The following is a 17,445-nucleotide window of genomic DNA, read 5'->3' on the forward strand; positions in this document are numbered from 1 at the left end:
TATATACATCGAAAATATGCAAGAAATGAAAATATGCAAGTATTGAAAACTCATGTGAGCGCCAAACTACTCCCAATAGATTTTGTTTTATTTTTTTCGACATTAACTAGTTACAGTTCCTTGAGAACGTATCTTCAAGGGCCAATATATATTTATATATATATATATATATATATATATATATATATATATATATATATATATATATATATATATATATATATATATATATATATATATATATATATATATATATATATATATATATATATATATATATATTTGTTTTAATGTAATCCTCCTAAGAACTCTTGTTCTGGTCAAAAAAGTTAAATTATGATGATCCCAAATTGGAAACATACTTCAGATTTTTAATTACTGTCATTACGACTTCGACCAGGTCTTGGCAAAAACTGACCGTACGCAAGAAATGTCAATGCATAAATACGTCCGTTGAGTGAGTGATGGGTCGGAGTGTGGGGAGTATTTATTGATTACTTTGAAATCCACTTCCGTCAACCGTTTTCATTGAATAATCCATCATTGTCTTGAAGTGTAATTAAGTTGGGAACTGTTCGTGGTGTCTTGAATTTAACCCTAGACCACGGGACTTGTTTCAATGTGTCGTAATACGGGACTATCGTAAAATGTACGACGGTAAGAAAAACTCACATTTTACCAAACACGTTTACTAAAGGTGTCGGGTTGTGGTCCCGTGGTTAGTGTCGCGGCCTGGTAAATTATTTTTACCATGTAAAAATATATCTTTTATTTTTGGTCAAACCTCTCTTTGTAGGCTAGTAAAATATATGTAGATACTGATTGAAATAGCAGATTTGCACTTACTCAAATTTACCAAGCACCACGGATGTTATTCTTAATTTTGCTACATCATTAACTTAAAAACACAATTGTTGAAATGTCATCGTATTTGAAAATAAGTAATGTCTCATTTGTATTGCGTATATGGTGTCAATCGGTAGAATTTTCAAATGAATAGTATCACTCGGAGAAATTTTCCGACGCTCTCCGGAAAACGGAGTGGGGGGGATTGTTTCTCAGTTGCATTATTTATAAAATTGTAGCGCGACGGTGGCTCCTCAAAGGGTCCGCGCATAATGAGAAAAGCTCACCGGGTGCGGGTCGGGGGTGGGGTTGGGTGTGGGGGTGGGTGGCACCCTCTCCCCACCCACACATGCCGGTCGATACAGCCACCGCCGAATGACTGACTTGTCTTACACGAGAGAGCTCCACGTTGACATTGAGACGGGAAAAGGTGATCTGCAACTTATCCAATGAGTTGATATCATTCGTCTCGCAGTGCGCGGTGAGTGGTCGCCCCGATAGGATTCAAGCGGGGTCAAAACATTATCATGCGTATATCCCCGTTTTAAACTATTATTATAATTTTAACGGTTGTCTAGTTGAAATATATAAATAAAAACATAAGGTTAAATATTGCATTTTTTATTTGTTCCGTAATTGTACAGCTTTACATTAAAAAAGAATATAATAAAAAATAGTTACATTAACAATAATAAATATAACATAACATTAACAAAAATAGTTACATTAGTAAAAACAAAGCCAATTAAACAATTCCACATTTATGTTATAATAACTATTTTAACATTAATAGATAAAATAAAATAAAAAAATATGCGCAAATATATGAGGGTGTTGGGAGAGTAATTAGAATCATCCACTAAAAATAAAAATTGAATGTTTGTTACCATTATAATAAATACATCCCAAAAAAATATTATTCAAATAGTCTCTAAAACTTGGTACGATCAGGTTTGTCAAATACTTGAAAGTGGTCAGGTGGAGTCAAAATAATCGGCGGTGTGGATGAGGAGATGCATGAATGTGGAAGAAGCGAAGAGTTTGTAAAGACAAAGTGGTGTGGCGTTCTTTTCTCTCCGCCCAACCCTTCGGGGAAGCGGCGTGATGGTTATTTAGCTAGTCTCAAAATAATCTAAAAACTTAGTCAAAATTTTATCAACATTAAAAACATTTTTGAATTATTTACCGTTTTTCGCAAATAAATCTTTCATACGATAATTTCAATTATATCTTGTTATTTATTGATTTGGTGTTTAATTTGTAGAACTCCATTTGATTTATGTATTAACTGTTACATCAAACACAGATTTTTTTTGAGTCTACTAAGTTGTATTTTATTGTTTAAAAACACATCAAAATTCATATTTCGACAATTGTTTCGCCTAGTTATGGCATTTTCGAACGAATGTCAATATCTTGTTACTTAACACCCTCATCTATTTAAAATTGTTTTCAAATTGTGGTTAGCAAACTGTACTAGAATTAATTAATTTACGCACGAGGGGATCGAACCCTGGATCCTCCAATCCGAAGTCGGCGAATAACCGCACAACACAATTTTTGCTAAATCCACGAATCTAAGTAATACGCGCTCTATAAGTGTTGATCGAAAAGGTCGACGTCTCTACATAGATAGGTCATTCAACTGTCATTATTTTCTACGCGGGGTTATTGTCCGTTTATTTGCTTATACGCAAATATACCTATCAATAACGGTTTTATGTCGATATTTAGGAAGGATAATAGAATATACGTCGTGGTGAAAAGTAAGCCCTTTACCTATTTTTACATCGTTATTTTATCTGCCTGTCATAGTGGATGAGTCGCTAGAATTGGTCCTTGATTGGTCCTTCACAATGTGTGGTGAGACGCCCTCTTGTCTATGGATTCACGAGTAAGCATGCGGCGTTATTACAATAATAATAACAGTGTACTTACAACATTTTGAGTGTGTCCAAATACTTGTTCACAAAATCTGGATTATCTCCAATTACAGGAGTTATTTTCATATTATTATTATTCAAGAATAATGTTTCAAAATTGATTCATACATATAGAACTTCCAAGAATTTGAGTAGTGTGGTTGTCAATAATGGGTAGAATTGGTGAATGTTACACGTGTGTAAAGTAATCGCTTTATCCAGCCTATGACGGTCGTCAGCCCCGTAAATGCCCAGACATTTTTATATTCTTCTTCATCTTTGATGAGATGTCAAAAAATAACAAGTGTATCTTTTAATTGTACTTTACGTTAAAAGAGACATACGTTAAAAGGGACATTAGTATGTCCCTTTTAACGTAATTATATGTACCAGTATTTTATATTTTGAACAACACGTCTTTGTAAAACTCCATGCGATTCTTGTTTTCCATTTTTAACAAGGTTTGATCGTAAAAAACTACCCTGTTTTACCATTTCACTTATGAGGCGTAATGGGTGTTGTGGTCTCGTGGTTAGTGTCGCTGACTCTTGAGTAAGAGTTTCTCGGTCCGAACCCATTCTACCACAATTTGATACCTATTTCTAATAATGAGCCACTTAGGCTCTCAGAAATAGTATGAAATAGAAGTATTTTTGTATATATATTATAATTAAAACACAAATATTTCTCTTTTTAAATTAAAAAAAAAACTTTCAGTAGGAATATCGCTCGGTCTCAAGGTAGATCCCTGAACTATAAGAGTTGTTAGCTAGCGGTTCCTATGGACTTGTAAAGTGTGCTATTTTCATACGTAATCACGGAATATCGCTTTTTGGAATATGGTCTAACAGCATGGTTTAATGCGTCATATTTGTTGTATATATTTACTTGCAGTAATGTGAATAATAATAATGCCCGTGATATTTTTATTTAACCTAATTTAATTTTTAATAATTACAACATGACAATGTAAAGTAAATTCATTATTTTAAAATAATATTTTTACTTATATCTTCTTTGTTCGATTTTTGCTGCATCTTGTTTTTTCTAATAATTGTCGAATTTCAAATTGATAATTTTTCACGGGTGGCCAAGCAAAAACGGATTTTTATAGTTGATACGCTGCTCAGATCGATGTCAACGATCTACCTTGTTTTTTTAGATTATGCATTATTTTGTATTCTTCCCCCTACCGTTGCACTACATTACATTACACATTGATGCGGTGTGGTATTGGTCAAAAAAACCAATAAACTTTCAAGCGTTTTGTAGAAAATTTTCTTATGAAATATGATTCGTAAATAATAACGAAGTTTTCAACTGGTGTCCAATATTTTGTGTGCTTTTAAAATAAAGATCTAATAATTTAATATGGCGTAGATCTATACCCAACCATCTTTCTCTCAGATTGATTGTTTTTGGTGCATTTTTTACATTACACTTACCTCCTCTATTGCAACATTGATGTCTGGTGACGTCATTCTTGCAGTACCAAGGCCTTGTGCAGTATTGATCCCAAAAGAGTGGCCGGGAAAACTTCATTCCGAAATGAAATGAAATGCTTCTTTAATCATGCAAATATTTTCCTTACGCGTTATAAAAAAACCTCTATGCCTCGTTTCGTCATGTTTTCGGTATGTTAGATTAACGAAGGTATGAAGCGTTTGATTTTTTTGTTGTTAATTTTAGACCCAAACGTATTACTTTTCTGAACGTATTGTGTAACGAATCTGCTGACTAATTTCGATTCAATTTCAAGTAACAGCTTTTCGTGAACCTTTGAACGGAAAAAACAAAAACCGTTTTTTTCTCAACCGCGATAACTTTGTATTTCTTATGACAAAACTGTAAAAAAAAATCTTGTGGTCAGTTGCGTGCACAAAGTTATTAATCAGGGTAGGCAGTAGGGTTGGGTAAGGATAAGGCATCGTAGGCACTGGTCCTGTTTCTATATGGAACGAGGGTAATCCAGAGTAGGCACTGCTTTTATGCACTGCACTATTATGTTATCGATTGATTCCGTTTGATGATCGAATTATAACCGTTTTATCTATCTCTATTGTAAAGTATGCCCGAATGGACAGTGCAGATCATGTCGACGATAAAACACATATTTGTGCGCTTGTGCACTACACGGATTTTTACCGTCCGGCAGTCCGTTTTTTTTTAGAAATAAAAGCGACTACGACAGTTAAGTGTGATCGAATTTATGCGCAACGTGTTCACGCACCGATCAAGAGCACCGATACGAAGAAAGATGGACAAGCCAATCCAATCATCCTTTTTATCACGCTAACTGAAATGCCGGACGGTAAAATTCCATGTAGTGCACAAACGCCCTTAGTCTTGCTCGTAAATTGCATGATCTAACGGTTCTCAGCCTTTCGCTTCGTTGATAGTCTCTAGTTTCCAGTTTTTTTATTTTGGAAAATGTTTTATTTACATTTTCAATCTAAGGCTGTATCATTAGATAATCTTCATTCGTTTAATGGATTCCGTTGGCTCGTCCAATTTGTCTCTTCATCTACTCGATTCTTTATTGAACGAGGCGTTCAACGAAAGACTGCCAATGTGGTGTGTTTTCTTAAAACAAAATACGTATAACTCTATGTACTCTCTTGGTACAGACTATTATAATCGCTCCGTCTAAAATAACTTTAGCTCGGAAATGACGCATTTCACATGTGCACGACGGTGAATAATTAAAGAGTTCTTACCCAAACAGACCTTACAGGCACGGAAATAGGAAAGATTCAATGTCATTACATAATACAAAATGGGAAAAGATGCTATTTTGATTGAAAAGCGTTTGAACACAGCGAAATACAATTTCTTTTTTTTTAATCGATGAGGTTTTATGCATATACATATGTAAAGAGCATAACCAACACAATGTATAAGAGCTTTCTTAATTGAGCTTTTGATGCCATTTTGATTAACGTTAAAATCGTTCGATTCTACTGTCTGTTGCCTTTTGTATACTGGCAATGTTGTGCTTCTTGCCGATAGTAGAAAAGACCTGCAGGAGCTGTTGTTAAAGGCGTATAATGTGTGCAAGGAATGTGATTTGCTTTGGGCATGTGAATCGAATGAGTGAAGAAGGAACAGTAAAACAAATTTATGAGGCGAATGTGGTTGACAATAGAAGCAGAGGAAAGTCCAGGAAAACTTGGCATGATCATGTATTTCACGTACTTGAGAATGGTCAGGTCAGGAGTCAGAATAATCGTCGGGTATGTATGAGGAGATGCGTGAATGTGGAAGATACGAAGATTGTGTGCAAATACAAATTGGTGTGACGTTATATTATCTCTGCCTACCCCTGCGGAAAAAGCGGTTTTGTTAGTTAGTTAGTTTAATACAATTAACATGAGCAACCCAAACAGCAGAAATGCGGTATTCGATCTTCTTGAATTTTATAAAAACAATGTAACTACATTGATTTTTGTTACAAAAACATATCGCTCACTCCTTTCAGGAACGTCATAAATCAAAAATCCTCAATTTTCAGTTGTGCATGTTTTCGGAATGCCCAGAAAATGTACATCCTAGCAAAAGCGGCATATTTTTTACGTAATATTTACCCGCTACAGGGCAGAAAAGTTGTTTTTGCATTTTGAAGAAAAGGTATTGTTTAAATTTTTTTTTAAATATACTAAATATTTTTCAAATGGAGAAAAAACCTTCAGGTTTTACCTAAAAAGATCTGTTGCACAGTAAAAAGATCAATAAGTGGTCAAAAAAGATCAATCAATATTTATTTTTAATACATTGTGTTATATTTTTAAACTTTATAAACGTTCTCCTGAAAAATCAAGTTTTTTATTTATTTATGATGTTCTTGAAAGGAGTGAGTGATATCTAATAATTTCACACACTAGATACGTTATTTTTGTGACAAAATCCAATACGACGTTTCCATCCAAATTGGCGATCAAGCGTTGTGGTTACGAAAAAACTAAGTTAACAAAGAAGACAAGATAAAAGAAAATAAAGCAAGGTATAATCAATATTTGTAGCACTCACTCTGTGATATTACATTTTATACATTTGTTAGAAAACCGCACATGTAGTGGTTTTTTAATACAGATATGTTGTAAGGTATAGAAAGTAAGAGTGACTGAAGCGCGTGAATCGCATGATAAAAATAATTAATCCACTTTTTAATTATATAGTTTTCTACCAAAAAAAAATATTTATTGTAAAAATAGCTTGAATCGCAAAGAAATATTGAAGTATATTTTTTACTCGATAACTGGGTATGAAAATAAAGCTTTTTGAAGAGTGAAAGCTTAAAAAATGTTCAATCCTTACCAAACATATATTTTTGAATTTAATATTTTTATATTATGTTTATTTACTTCATATTTTTAAGTGTTATTACATAAAGCGAACGATGAATGATAAGGAGAGTGTAATTTTGTTGTTGAGAGAAGAAGACATTTTGAGTGTGTCCAAATACTTGTTCACAAATCTGGATTATCTCCAATTATAGGAGTTATTTTTCTTATTATTTTTTTATATCTCACCAGACTTCCATATTATTTTATTTATCCATGTAGAGATGTCAAAGAGTTTTATATTACCGCACCACAAAGTTAACAATGCTTTTAATTTAGAAAATATAAAAAAGAACCTTAATTTTTCAGTGTATTATTTCCTCACTTTGATAAGTATTAAAATGAATGTGGTGACGCGTATTAAATTGATGTTTCCGTTCCAGTGGCCCAGTCAGAAGACTCTCCCGTGGCGATGAAGCTAAAAAAAATGTGGCTCAAGACCCCCGTCGGAGAGGAGCAAGCTGCACAGGCCGTCCTCGACCCCGCCATAGGTGAGTACCTACATCTCTCCCTCGCCATCAAATTATCACCGTACATTTTTATTATATAACGCTTTTACTCGTTGATAGTATTAGAAGTTAGAAGCAAACGTAACAATCTCCAAAATCATCGAATAAAAAACTATGCATTTTAAAATATTACCACCATATTGTAAAAATGGATTATTTAATGTTTTTAATTTATTTTTGTACTAGCTGTAACTCAGCCATGCACTCCCCAATCTACACCTATTCGAGGGGAAATTATAACAATTCATTTCTATTCTAATTCGTTTTTACTCATTGATGGTATTAAAAGTTAGAAGCAAATGTAACAATCTCCAAAATCATCGAATGTAAAAACTATGCATATTAAAATTTTTGTTATTTATATTATTATTTTATACTATGTTTACGCGTTGCTGTGGGTTGGTTGATTTAATGGATAAAAAAGAAAATAGAAAAAAAACGCATTTCTAATATGTTACATTTCATAATCCTAAGCAATGAAAATATTTAAAATCTCTGAAACAATGCAATCGAAAACACCGAAAATGGTGAATGACAGCAGTTTTCAAGTAGCATGCTGCCCGCCACGAGCAATGTTTAGTGTTGCGCATGTTGCTATTATGTCCAGCAGATGGCGCTGACTTGTATAAAAAATCTGTATGAAAAAACATATTTTTTATCTGTTCCGGGTTCTTACACGTGTCACAGGTGAATAAAAACACGCACGTATTCGAATCCAAAGTGTCAAAATTTCAATGCAATCATCGAATAACGTTGATATTTTAATTTATGTCGTTTTTTTTCAAATATATCAACGATTAGGTATTTTATTTATGTAAACAATCGTGATACTGATAACATTTTAGGATCGTCCAGTACGCCATATGGTGCTCTGTATAGAATTGCCTCTCCGGGAGGTCTTGAGCGTAGAGCAATATCATAGTGTAATATAACCATAGATTACACTCGCTGGCTTCTCATTCCCAATAATCGTATTTGTGTAATCATTGCGCAAACTGTCAACCATCATTCCCATAGTAGAAAGTCGTCATCTCCAACAGAAAAGGAAATTGACGTAATAATGCTGAAAATAATCATTTTAGTGAAATACATACTACCTACACTCCGACGTAATCGACTGACCATTTTTTAGATTGTGATGTAGTTTTAATTAGAACCATTATTCTTATTTTATCTTCCCGACGAAACATTTATGTATGTATGAAAAATTTGGTGGTTTTTAATATATTTTTAACGAGTTTATATACACACATATACATATCGTAGTCATACAGGAGAAAGTGACCAAGTGCATTTTTTTCAAAAACGTGAACATTGACTATTTGATATCTTACTAGCTTAATATTGCCCTGAAAAAAAATCCCAAAGGATTTTAAACATGGAAGTATAATATTGACTTGTTGACGTTAATATTGACTTGTTAAAAATTATTAACTGCATTGATGTTTATTTTCTTGCCAAGCAAAAGTGACTTAAATGGCCTTTCTCAACATTTTACGTTTTGTTAGTTGTCACTTTCTCCTGTACGACCACGATATACAAACATAAACATATACATATTTATTTTTTCATGATTTTTCAACCCCTGCCTTGTTGTATATATAACATAGAATTTTGTCTAGTCTCCTGCTACTCAGATGATCTCGGTAACGACGAAACCCGGTCACTGGTCAAATAAAATAAAACTGAAAAAAAAAACTAAATACTCACCATAGTTTTTGTTTTATTGAATAAAAATCCAGTGAATCGCCATACAATAAATAAAATGTGCAGGACTTGTGGACGTCTTCACTCTTTAACACTGCGCATACCGCACGAGCTGTATTACCATAAAATAAAAATAAGGATACATTTTAAAAAGGCACCGTAATATTTTTGTTGTGTAGCTACAATGACTTGCAATTATTTCTCTTCTTTCAAAGTTTCCTTGGCAAGTTTGAGTTATTTAAGTATTTTTTACAAAAAAATAAATTTACGTTACTTGTTATCGCTTACTTTCTATTAACTGTAACTAACTATATTTTTATTATGGTTCACAAGTAGTATTTCCATCAGCTGAGACACTGACTTTTGTCCATAGATGCTTCGACGATTGTACCTATAGATAAACAAAACGATTGTCAATCATGGGTAGAATGAAGAATGTCACACGTAAAGTGATCACTTTACCAGTCTATGTTAAGTTGTAAGCCCTGTAAATACTTAAACATCTTCTTCTTCATCTTTGTGAGATGAAAAAAATTAAGTGGACAAACTCAAATTTGTGAACAAGTACTTGTACGCATTCAAAATGTTGAAAAAAATGATCTTGTTATCTGACCAACTATGATGAGTTCCCCGTTCTAAGTCAAACATAAATATTATTTTTATATTTGGCGGTCAATTTATGGTGATATCTATCCATTTTTAATTCAAATATCACTTGGTAAATATTACTATTTATTTTAATTTAAAGAATGACCAAAACATTTTAAGAATGAAACGTTGGAAATAAATTATATAAAGAAGAGTTACAGACGAACAAAGATGAAATCGAAACAGGCGTAAACCAATGCCACCGATTTTTTTTTGACGACCGTCAACGGTCACCAATTTCTCAGAGTTCCCACGACCAATACCACGAAAAAACGAAGCCAAGCCATGGTTCACGATTGTCGTTACGACGTTTCTAAAATCCTTTCATTCTAAGGCATAAGATGCGTGTTGGAGGTTAGTAGTTACGATAATGCGTGTTTGATTTTCTAATACAGTATATGTGACGGTTAATTATACTAGATGTTATCCGCTAAAATTGCCATATAGTATTTAAACATATGAAATTAAGTACACTGAAGTAAAAACACTTTTTTGTTAAAATAGCGAGAAAGTTATTTTCTTTAATAATTTGTTGCGATTACATCAATTTACCTTTCCACGAGTATTATAACATATACTACCACTATCATCGCGCCATTACCCTGCAAAGGGTAAATTGAGAGGATGGAATGCCACGCGTGCGTAACACTTCTTACTCGACTTCCATATATCTGTCCATACATAGCCTCAGGTTACGTAGACGTCAACTTTACTTGACTAGATTTCATATTCCGATTGATTTTGTGGGTCATTAGAAAAATTTTGGCTGTCCGCGCCTTACTCTTCTATTGGCACTTACCGAATATTTTTATTTAATTTATTCGCTCCACGAGTGACAAAATATGTTATTGATAAAAGTACGAGTTTCCATATTGATGTCTGTAATATAAAGTCTTATGTGCGGGAATGAACTTATCTTAAGGGGTTTGTAAACGAGTAACATTTTCACTGCAATATGTTACCTGGAATATTGCGGCAATATGGCCGTACGGCACTATTGCCAGTGTGGCTGTATGTTGCCGATATTGGTGATATCCGTAATATCGCTCACCGTGCGAACATTCGCGGCAACACTTCAGATACTTCAGCAACATACCAATGTTCCTTTCTTGCTCACTCGGGTATCTATCGCTTGGGGATCGCAAAATGACCACTACCCGTTTAGCTTCTGATATTGCATTTCTCATAATGTCATTTTGTATCTTTTATCTAATTATACATCTTCAAAATCATATTCGTATACCCTTTTATGATATTATGTAAAACATATTACTTATTTTATGATAAATGTAATTTGATGACCCAAATCTTCTTGGCTAAATGTGATTTGATGACATTTAGCCAAGAAGATTTGGCTTATCCACATTCTTCTTGTTTGTTAATATTTTTAGCACACAATACGTGGAAACTACAAACGTGGTCAATAGGATTACACCAACAAATCATTGAACCACACATTGCTGGGCCGTGTATTGCGTATGTGATATCGAATTTTTGCCTAGCTATTTTCCGAAAAATGTTGCTCGTTTACAGGCCCCTTAACATCTTTACAAGCTATGTAGATGTTACCCACAAAACTAGTTTCTTTTTTATGTTTAACAAGTTCTCATAATATTTGGAACAGGTCGATTATAGATAGCTTCAGCTCATAAGCGTGAAACGACTCATCGACCAATTTGAACGCTGGTATTTTTATGGTTTTAATAAAAATATATTAATTGAATTTGACGCAGTCGCTTGTTATCAGTTTTTCTTTTATACCACTGCTGACCCTTATACACATGCAATGGTGATACAGTGTTAAGTTGATCGTTAATTATATGTAGGCAAGTCCAGGGGTGATATCAAAAAAATATTAATGTGAATAAAAAACACTTATAATCATTTTATCGCCCTATAAATCGAACCTGGGATCAACCATAATAGCCAAATGCGATAACTACTATGCACTGTTTTTTTTTAACAGTCATAAGTTTAAAAAAAATATATATGTATCACAAAAACTTTTTTTTCGTAGTGATTTTTTACTTTTTTTTTACTGTCAACATGTATATCGAAAAATGTAATGACAGTGAAACCTCTAATAACGAGCATAATTCGGAATCTTACTCGTTGAGCGCAGGAGTCCTGGCTCACAAGTTAATGTTTAGAAAAAGGGACTTGACCTTTGCTGTAACTCGTTATGCGAAATGTCGCTCGTTAAGTGAGCAACTTTTCTGCATTTTTTGCGTTATGCGAATTACTCGTTATGAGAGGTTCCACTGTACATGTTTCGATATTAACAATGTAATATTTAATGTAGGTACCTTACGAGTTATGGGATGTTTTGTATAGTATGTTGCCCCTTCCATATCTTGAGCTTTGCTTGCAAATTTTGATCAAGTGGATTCAGCTTGTTAAAATTCGTACGTATTTAGTTTCCTTGTATAATAAGATCGATCGGTTTATATTGTATCGCTCCGTTCACAGTGTCATGTTACCACAGAGGGCAGTTTAGCGCGTGTACAGGAAGAGAAATGACGTATCATTTGACGAAAAGATTTTATCTTGTTCTTATCCTACCCTAGCGCTTTTGTGGCTACAGATGATATACCCGATTGTCATCGCCGAGCCATCGATAAGCCGTTATGCGCGTATTGAACTCACCAACACCGACTCGCACGAATATATGTGCTTGCGTACATGTATACAATATATTCCTACAATCATTCTTTAGGTGGTGTGGGGGTGGGTACAGTTCAATTTTAGGAATATGTGCGAAACATACGAATCCGGCATTCGGCTGGTCTGGGGTGGATGGAATGGTTGAAAACTTTACCCCTCTCTCCTCACCCCCGCGGCACGCCACCATCCCTTCCTGGGCCTCCGTCCCCCCATCCCTAGCATTGGTTTAGATACCCACCCCACACTACGGCAGGGCCCACAAACCCCATTGCCCTCGTCGCGTTGATTAGCTCGAATTATTTTTAATTTTAACACGTCAATTTATTAAAATAAATGTACTTTATTGTATAGGGCGCTACTGTATGCGCCGTCGAAATAGTATTTTACAGAAATAGGACCATATAAATTAGACACAGTTATGTATTTATTAATCTTAAAATACATATGAATACAATACGGTAGACGAAAATCTCGGTTAGTGGTTATATATGTACTAACATTACTAAAAAAATGTAAAAGAAGAGTAAATATTACTAACCACACAGTAAACGCTATTATTATATTAATACCGTAGAACGGGGCTACTTGAACTTTGATGTGTTACTTAAGCCCAGTACAAAAAAAGTCTGTATTTGGTCTACAAATGAACGTGTCGTGGCAATAATTGTCACCTGTCATGGAAACAATGAATCGTGTCGATACGTTCATTATTGTAGACCAAATACAGATCTATTTTTTTGTACTGGGCTCAAGTAACACATCAAAGTTCAAGTACCCCCGTTCTACGGTATATAATATAATAATAAATATTAATAATATTAAATACGAGTATTTTAAAATTGAATTAATACTTATTGCCTTTACATATTTGACTTTTTTTTTTACTCCATTCTTCATTACAATTATGCGGTTTTTATCTTCAGAGATATTCGGCCCATTTAATAGAATTTTTTCCTACCCTTGTATAACACAGAATTTATGATTTTGATTTTTTGTTAATATTACTTATGCAGCTGGGTGAAGTTAGTCTTAAAACAGTCAATACTTAATTTCACTTTTTTTAATTTCATTGATTGATTTGGCAGCCACTTTGAAGTTTTTATCCATTTCTTAATTCAAATTTCACTCGGTAAATATCATTATGTATTTCTTGTTCATTACGTAACCTGCTGTGACAAGTGTTTCGATGCATTCCGTATCGATGCAAAATGATGCGGAATACATCGAAACAAGTGTCATTATTATTGGTGGTATTTGCAATGTGAAATTTAAATTGTTATTTTTATTATTTAAATAGGTTGTTGAATTTTATTCATCGATAAACAAATGTTGCTTCCTCGTCTGTTAGTACAACACTATTATTCGATTATCCCCCAGTCGCATTATTACATAGTCAAGAGGTGACGAACACTAGGTACTTTTACATTTCCATCTAACTTCTAGTACCATTAATAACATATAATTTTTACTGTGTTATCGTTTCTTCCCTATCGTTCTTTCTCCATTACTTCTCATTCCGTCCTTTTTTTAAATTCATCTGATTTTTATCACACGGTTGAAGTATTTATTGAAGCAGGTTCCGAAAGGGCGTTCCACCTTTTTGGACAATGGTCAATTAGGAAACTACAAACCTAATTTTAAATTATGGGTATGCTCGCTTGAACTTCGCGGTGTCTTGAATCGTGTTAACCGACCGCTAGTCAGTTTTTATGAACAAAACTGTATGGGAGAGTTTTTTATTATTATTTATTATTATTACATTTTAGACTCGATTCGCAAAAAGCGACTTTGAGAGTGTTTGGGGGGGGGGCAGTTTAATTCCGGTAACATTAGTGATTCGAAGATATGCTTTTAAATTGTGTATCCAAATTTATTTCAGCAAGTATCAATTCAGTCAATTATTATTATTGTTGTTTTTTTCTTCTTCTATCTCCTCTTATATCCTGTATTTATTGTTATTACGATGTATTTTGTTTCTAAGAGCTAAAATCACTTGTAAACAAGTGAACGCTTCAAGAAATGTATCAATTATTTGTTTTAATTGATTAACGTCATTGTTTTCCTAAATATTTCGATATTATATGCTTTTATTTATTTTTTGCATTATATATATTATATACACCATAGTCGTTGTATGCAATTTTATAATATTAATAGCCTCGAAATGGCATATGATTTCGGAGAAATTTTTCACATTAGTGGAGTGTTTTCACACTATCCGCTCTGTTGATATTGCTACCTTTTAACTTTAGGTACTCAAAATTAAGTTCAAAATAGCTCGCATTCAGATGTGGTGCGAGTAGAAAAGTATTAATATCTTAGTGATACATTTAAAGTTATAATTGACGTTTTTTTGCTTGTTTATATCTTGTCATACTTCGCGATCATGAAACTAATCTTTTTCCTCTTTGATAATTTAATAACACTACAAAACAGGTGCAATTTGTATTTTGGGCGTCGATTCAAATTTACAAAATGTAATTTAATACCCCTGACCTGCGATTTTCGCATTTCTTCCTACCTTCCCACCCTGGAAATAATAATAATCACCGGTAATTTGTGTCGAATTAATTCATAAATGTTCTCATAGACGATCGATTCAGGATTGTCTATCTGTACCTTCAGTAGAATCATTGCACAGGTTCTCGGGTCTCGTACGGAATACATGTAGTGTTGCTTAGCTATTGTTTTGCCTGCTCGCGAGCTTTATGTATGTATTATTGGAACATTATCATGATGTGCTCGGTACGCTTTAGCAACACATGAACGACTATCGATTTTACGCGGTCATTCCGAATCTTAATAAGCTTCTGGCTTATGGCTGGCACTCCAAACTATACGAGTTCAACCACTTCTCCAGAATGGCTGCCTCATTTTTTTCAATTATCTAACGTCCAAGTGATTCTGAAACCTAGGTACGGCTTATGCAACACCGCTTATCATGACCCTACTCAGGCTTCAACTTATTAAGTTTTATAGCCTATGCCTACTCAGCTGTTTAAATTTAAAACACAGTAAGGGACATTTTTTTGTACGACGTTTTTTTTTTGCATTTTTGGACTAAGTAGAATCTACTTAGCCCAAAACTGCAAAAAAAACGTACTACAAAAAATGTCCCTTACTGTGTTTTGAGTTTGGACAGCCGTACTCGTGAGTGGATTTACTCTTTATGTTTATAGTTACTTTAATTTCGTGTAATTCACGAGTGAAAATTCTAGTCAAAAACATTCGCTATCTCGCTAGAGGCATTTGTTTATTCATTTAATTTATTCTAAGTTAGCAGTGAAATTAATTAGGTGTATGATTTTAGTTCCTAATTTTACTTAGGATGTGAGTTTACTTATGTATTAGGTATATAAAGGGTCCGCCAAATAACATTTTTTTTTTGAAAATGGGGCGCAAAACATCGAGTGTAGCTTCGGCTGTGTGGCACGTAGCGCCGTCCTGTTGAAACCAAATGTTGCCAATATCCTCCTCTTCAATTTTTGTGAACAAAAATCCGTTCAACATGGCCCGATAACGATCGCCATTGACTAACGGCCACTCCTTGCTCATTTTCAAAGAAAAATGGCCCAATTATGCCTCTGGACCAAAATCCGCACCAAACAGTGACTCGTTTTGGGTGTACCGGCTTTTCAATGTATGCGTGCGGGTTTTCTGTGCCCCAAATACGACAATTTTGCTTGTTTACATACCCGCCAAGATCAAAATGAGCTTCATCCGAAAAGATGATTTTTTTGGCAAAATCGGCATCTTCTGTAAGTCGAATGTCGCAATATTTCCCAGCGTTGTTCAAGCGTATACACAACCATATTCGCTCAGCGGAAGGATAAAACTAATTATCTGTCAAATCAGACATGAGCTAAGTGTTACCATTCACGAAATAAGCACTAGTTGAAAAAAAAAACTTTAGATGGCGGACCCTATATATATATATATATATATATATATATATATATATATATATATATATATATATATATATATATATATATATATATATATATATATATATATATATATACATATATACATATATATATATATATATATATATATATATATATATATATATATATATATATATATATATATATATATATATAATACTTACATGCCTTATACTTAAACATATACTTAACATATCACTACACTAGTTCTTATTAAGAGGTTGCTTACTTATGGTGTCGGTTGCATTCGCAGATTTTATATTTTAATCATTTGAATAAATACTACGCAAAACGTAAAATGCACATCAAAAATATTTTCTAGACGTTATGAAATAAAATCCTAGAAAACTTTGAGGTAATGTATTTGGAGTCTGTTTGTGGTCTCTTTATGATATTGTCGACATGGAGATCGACGTCCGTGGGACGATCATCGCCCTGCCACAACTTGATTCTTATTTTTAGAGGCGGGCAGCATATCTACTATAATTAAGTTTCGTGCCGACATTTCTTGGTGGAACTGCATTTTATATAAAAATATTTTTTTGTAAGACTAAAATAACAACTATATAGTTTATTTTCACATGCGGAAAAAAATATGTAGTTGTTATTTTATTATATATCTACTTTACATTATTTTACATCATTCGGAGCAGAAATCGATACGTCATATTAAACGCGTCGCGATCGTTTAAGTATCATTGAAATGTATCAAATCTCGCAGAAGTAGTGAAAAAAAGGTTTTATTTGAGGATTAGTTTATTAATTATGTTTAGAATCAGTTACACGGATGCTATGCGTACGAGTAGTCACAGAGCAGGGTGCGTTATGGCCGTTTTCTTATAACAAATTCAACTATATC

At 33.5% G+C, this 17,445-nt stretch overlaps 1 protein-coding gene across 4 annotated transcripts in view; it reads left to right on the forward strand.

Moving 5' to 3' along the window:
• MTA1-like (metastasis associated 1-like) overlaps nt 1–17,445 on the forward strand; it is a 91,227-nt gene that overhangs the window by 47,090 nt on the left and 26,692 nt on the right. For all 4 annotated transcript variants that reach the window (XM_088262718.1, XM_088262714.1, XM_088262715.1 and 1 more), the window contains exon 3: nt 7,492–7,599. In XM_088262718.1, the coding sequence (XP_088118844.1) occupies nt 7,492–7,599 (108 nt within the window). The remainder of the gene's footprint in view (nt 1–7,491; nt 7,600–17,445) is intronic.

Source organism: Brachycentrus maculatus, unplaced genomic scaffold (genome assembly GCF_059751285.1).
Source record: "Brachycentrus maculatus isolate JH-2025_06_01 unplaced genomic scaffold, ASM5975128v1 h1tg000188l, whole genome shotgun sequence".
NCBI lineage: Eukaryota > Metazoa > Arthropoda > Insecta > Trichoptera > Brachycentridae > Brachycentrus > Brachycentrus maculatus.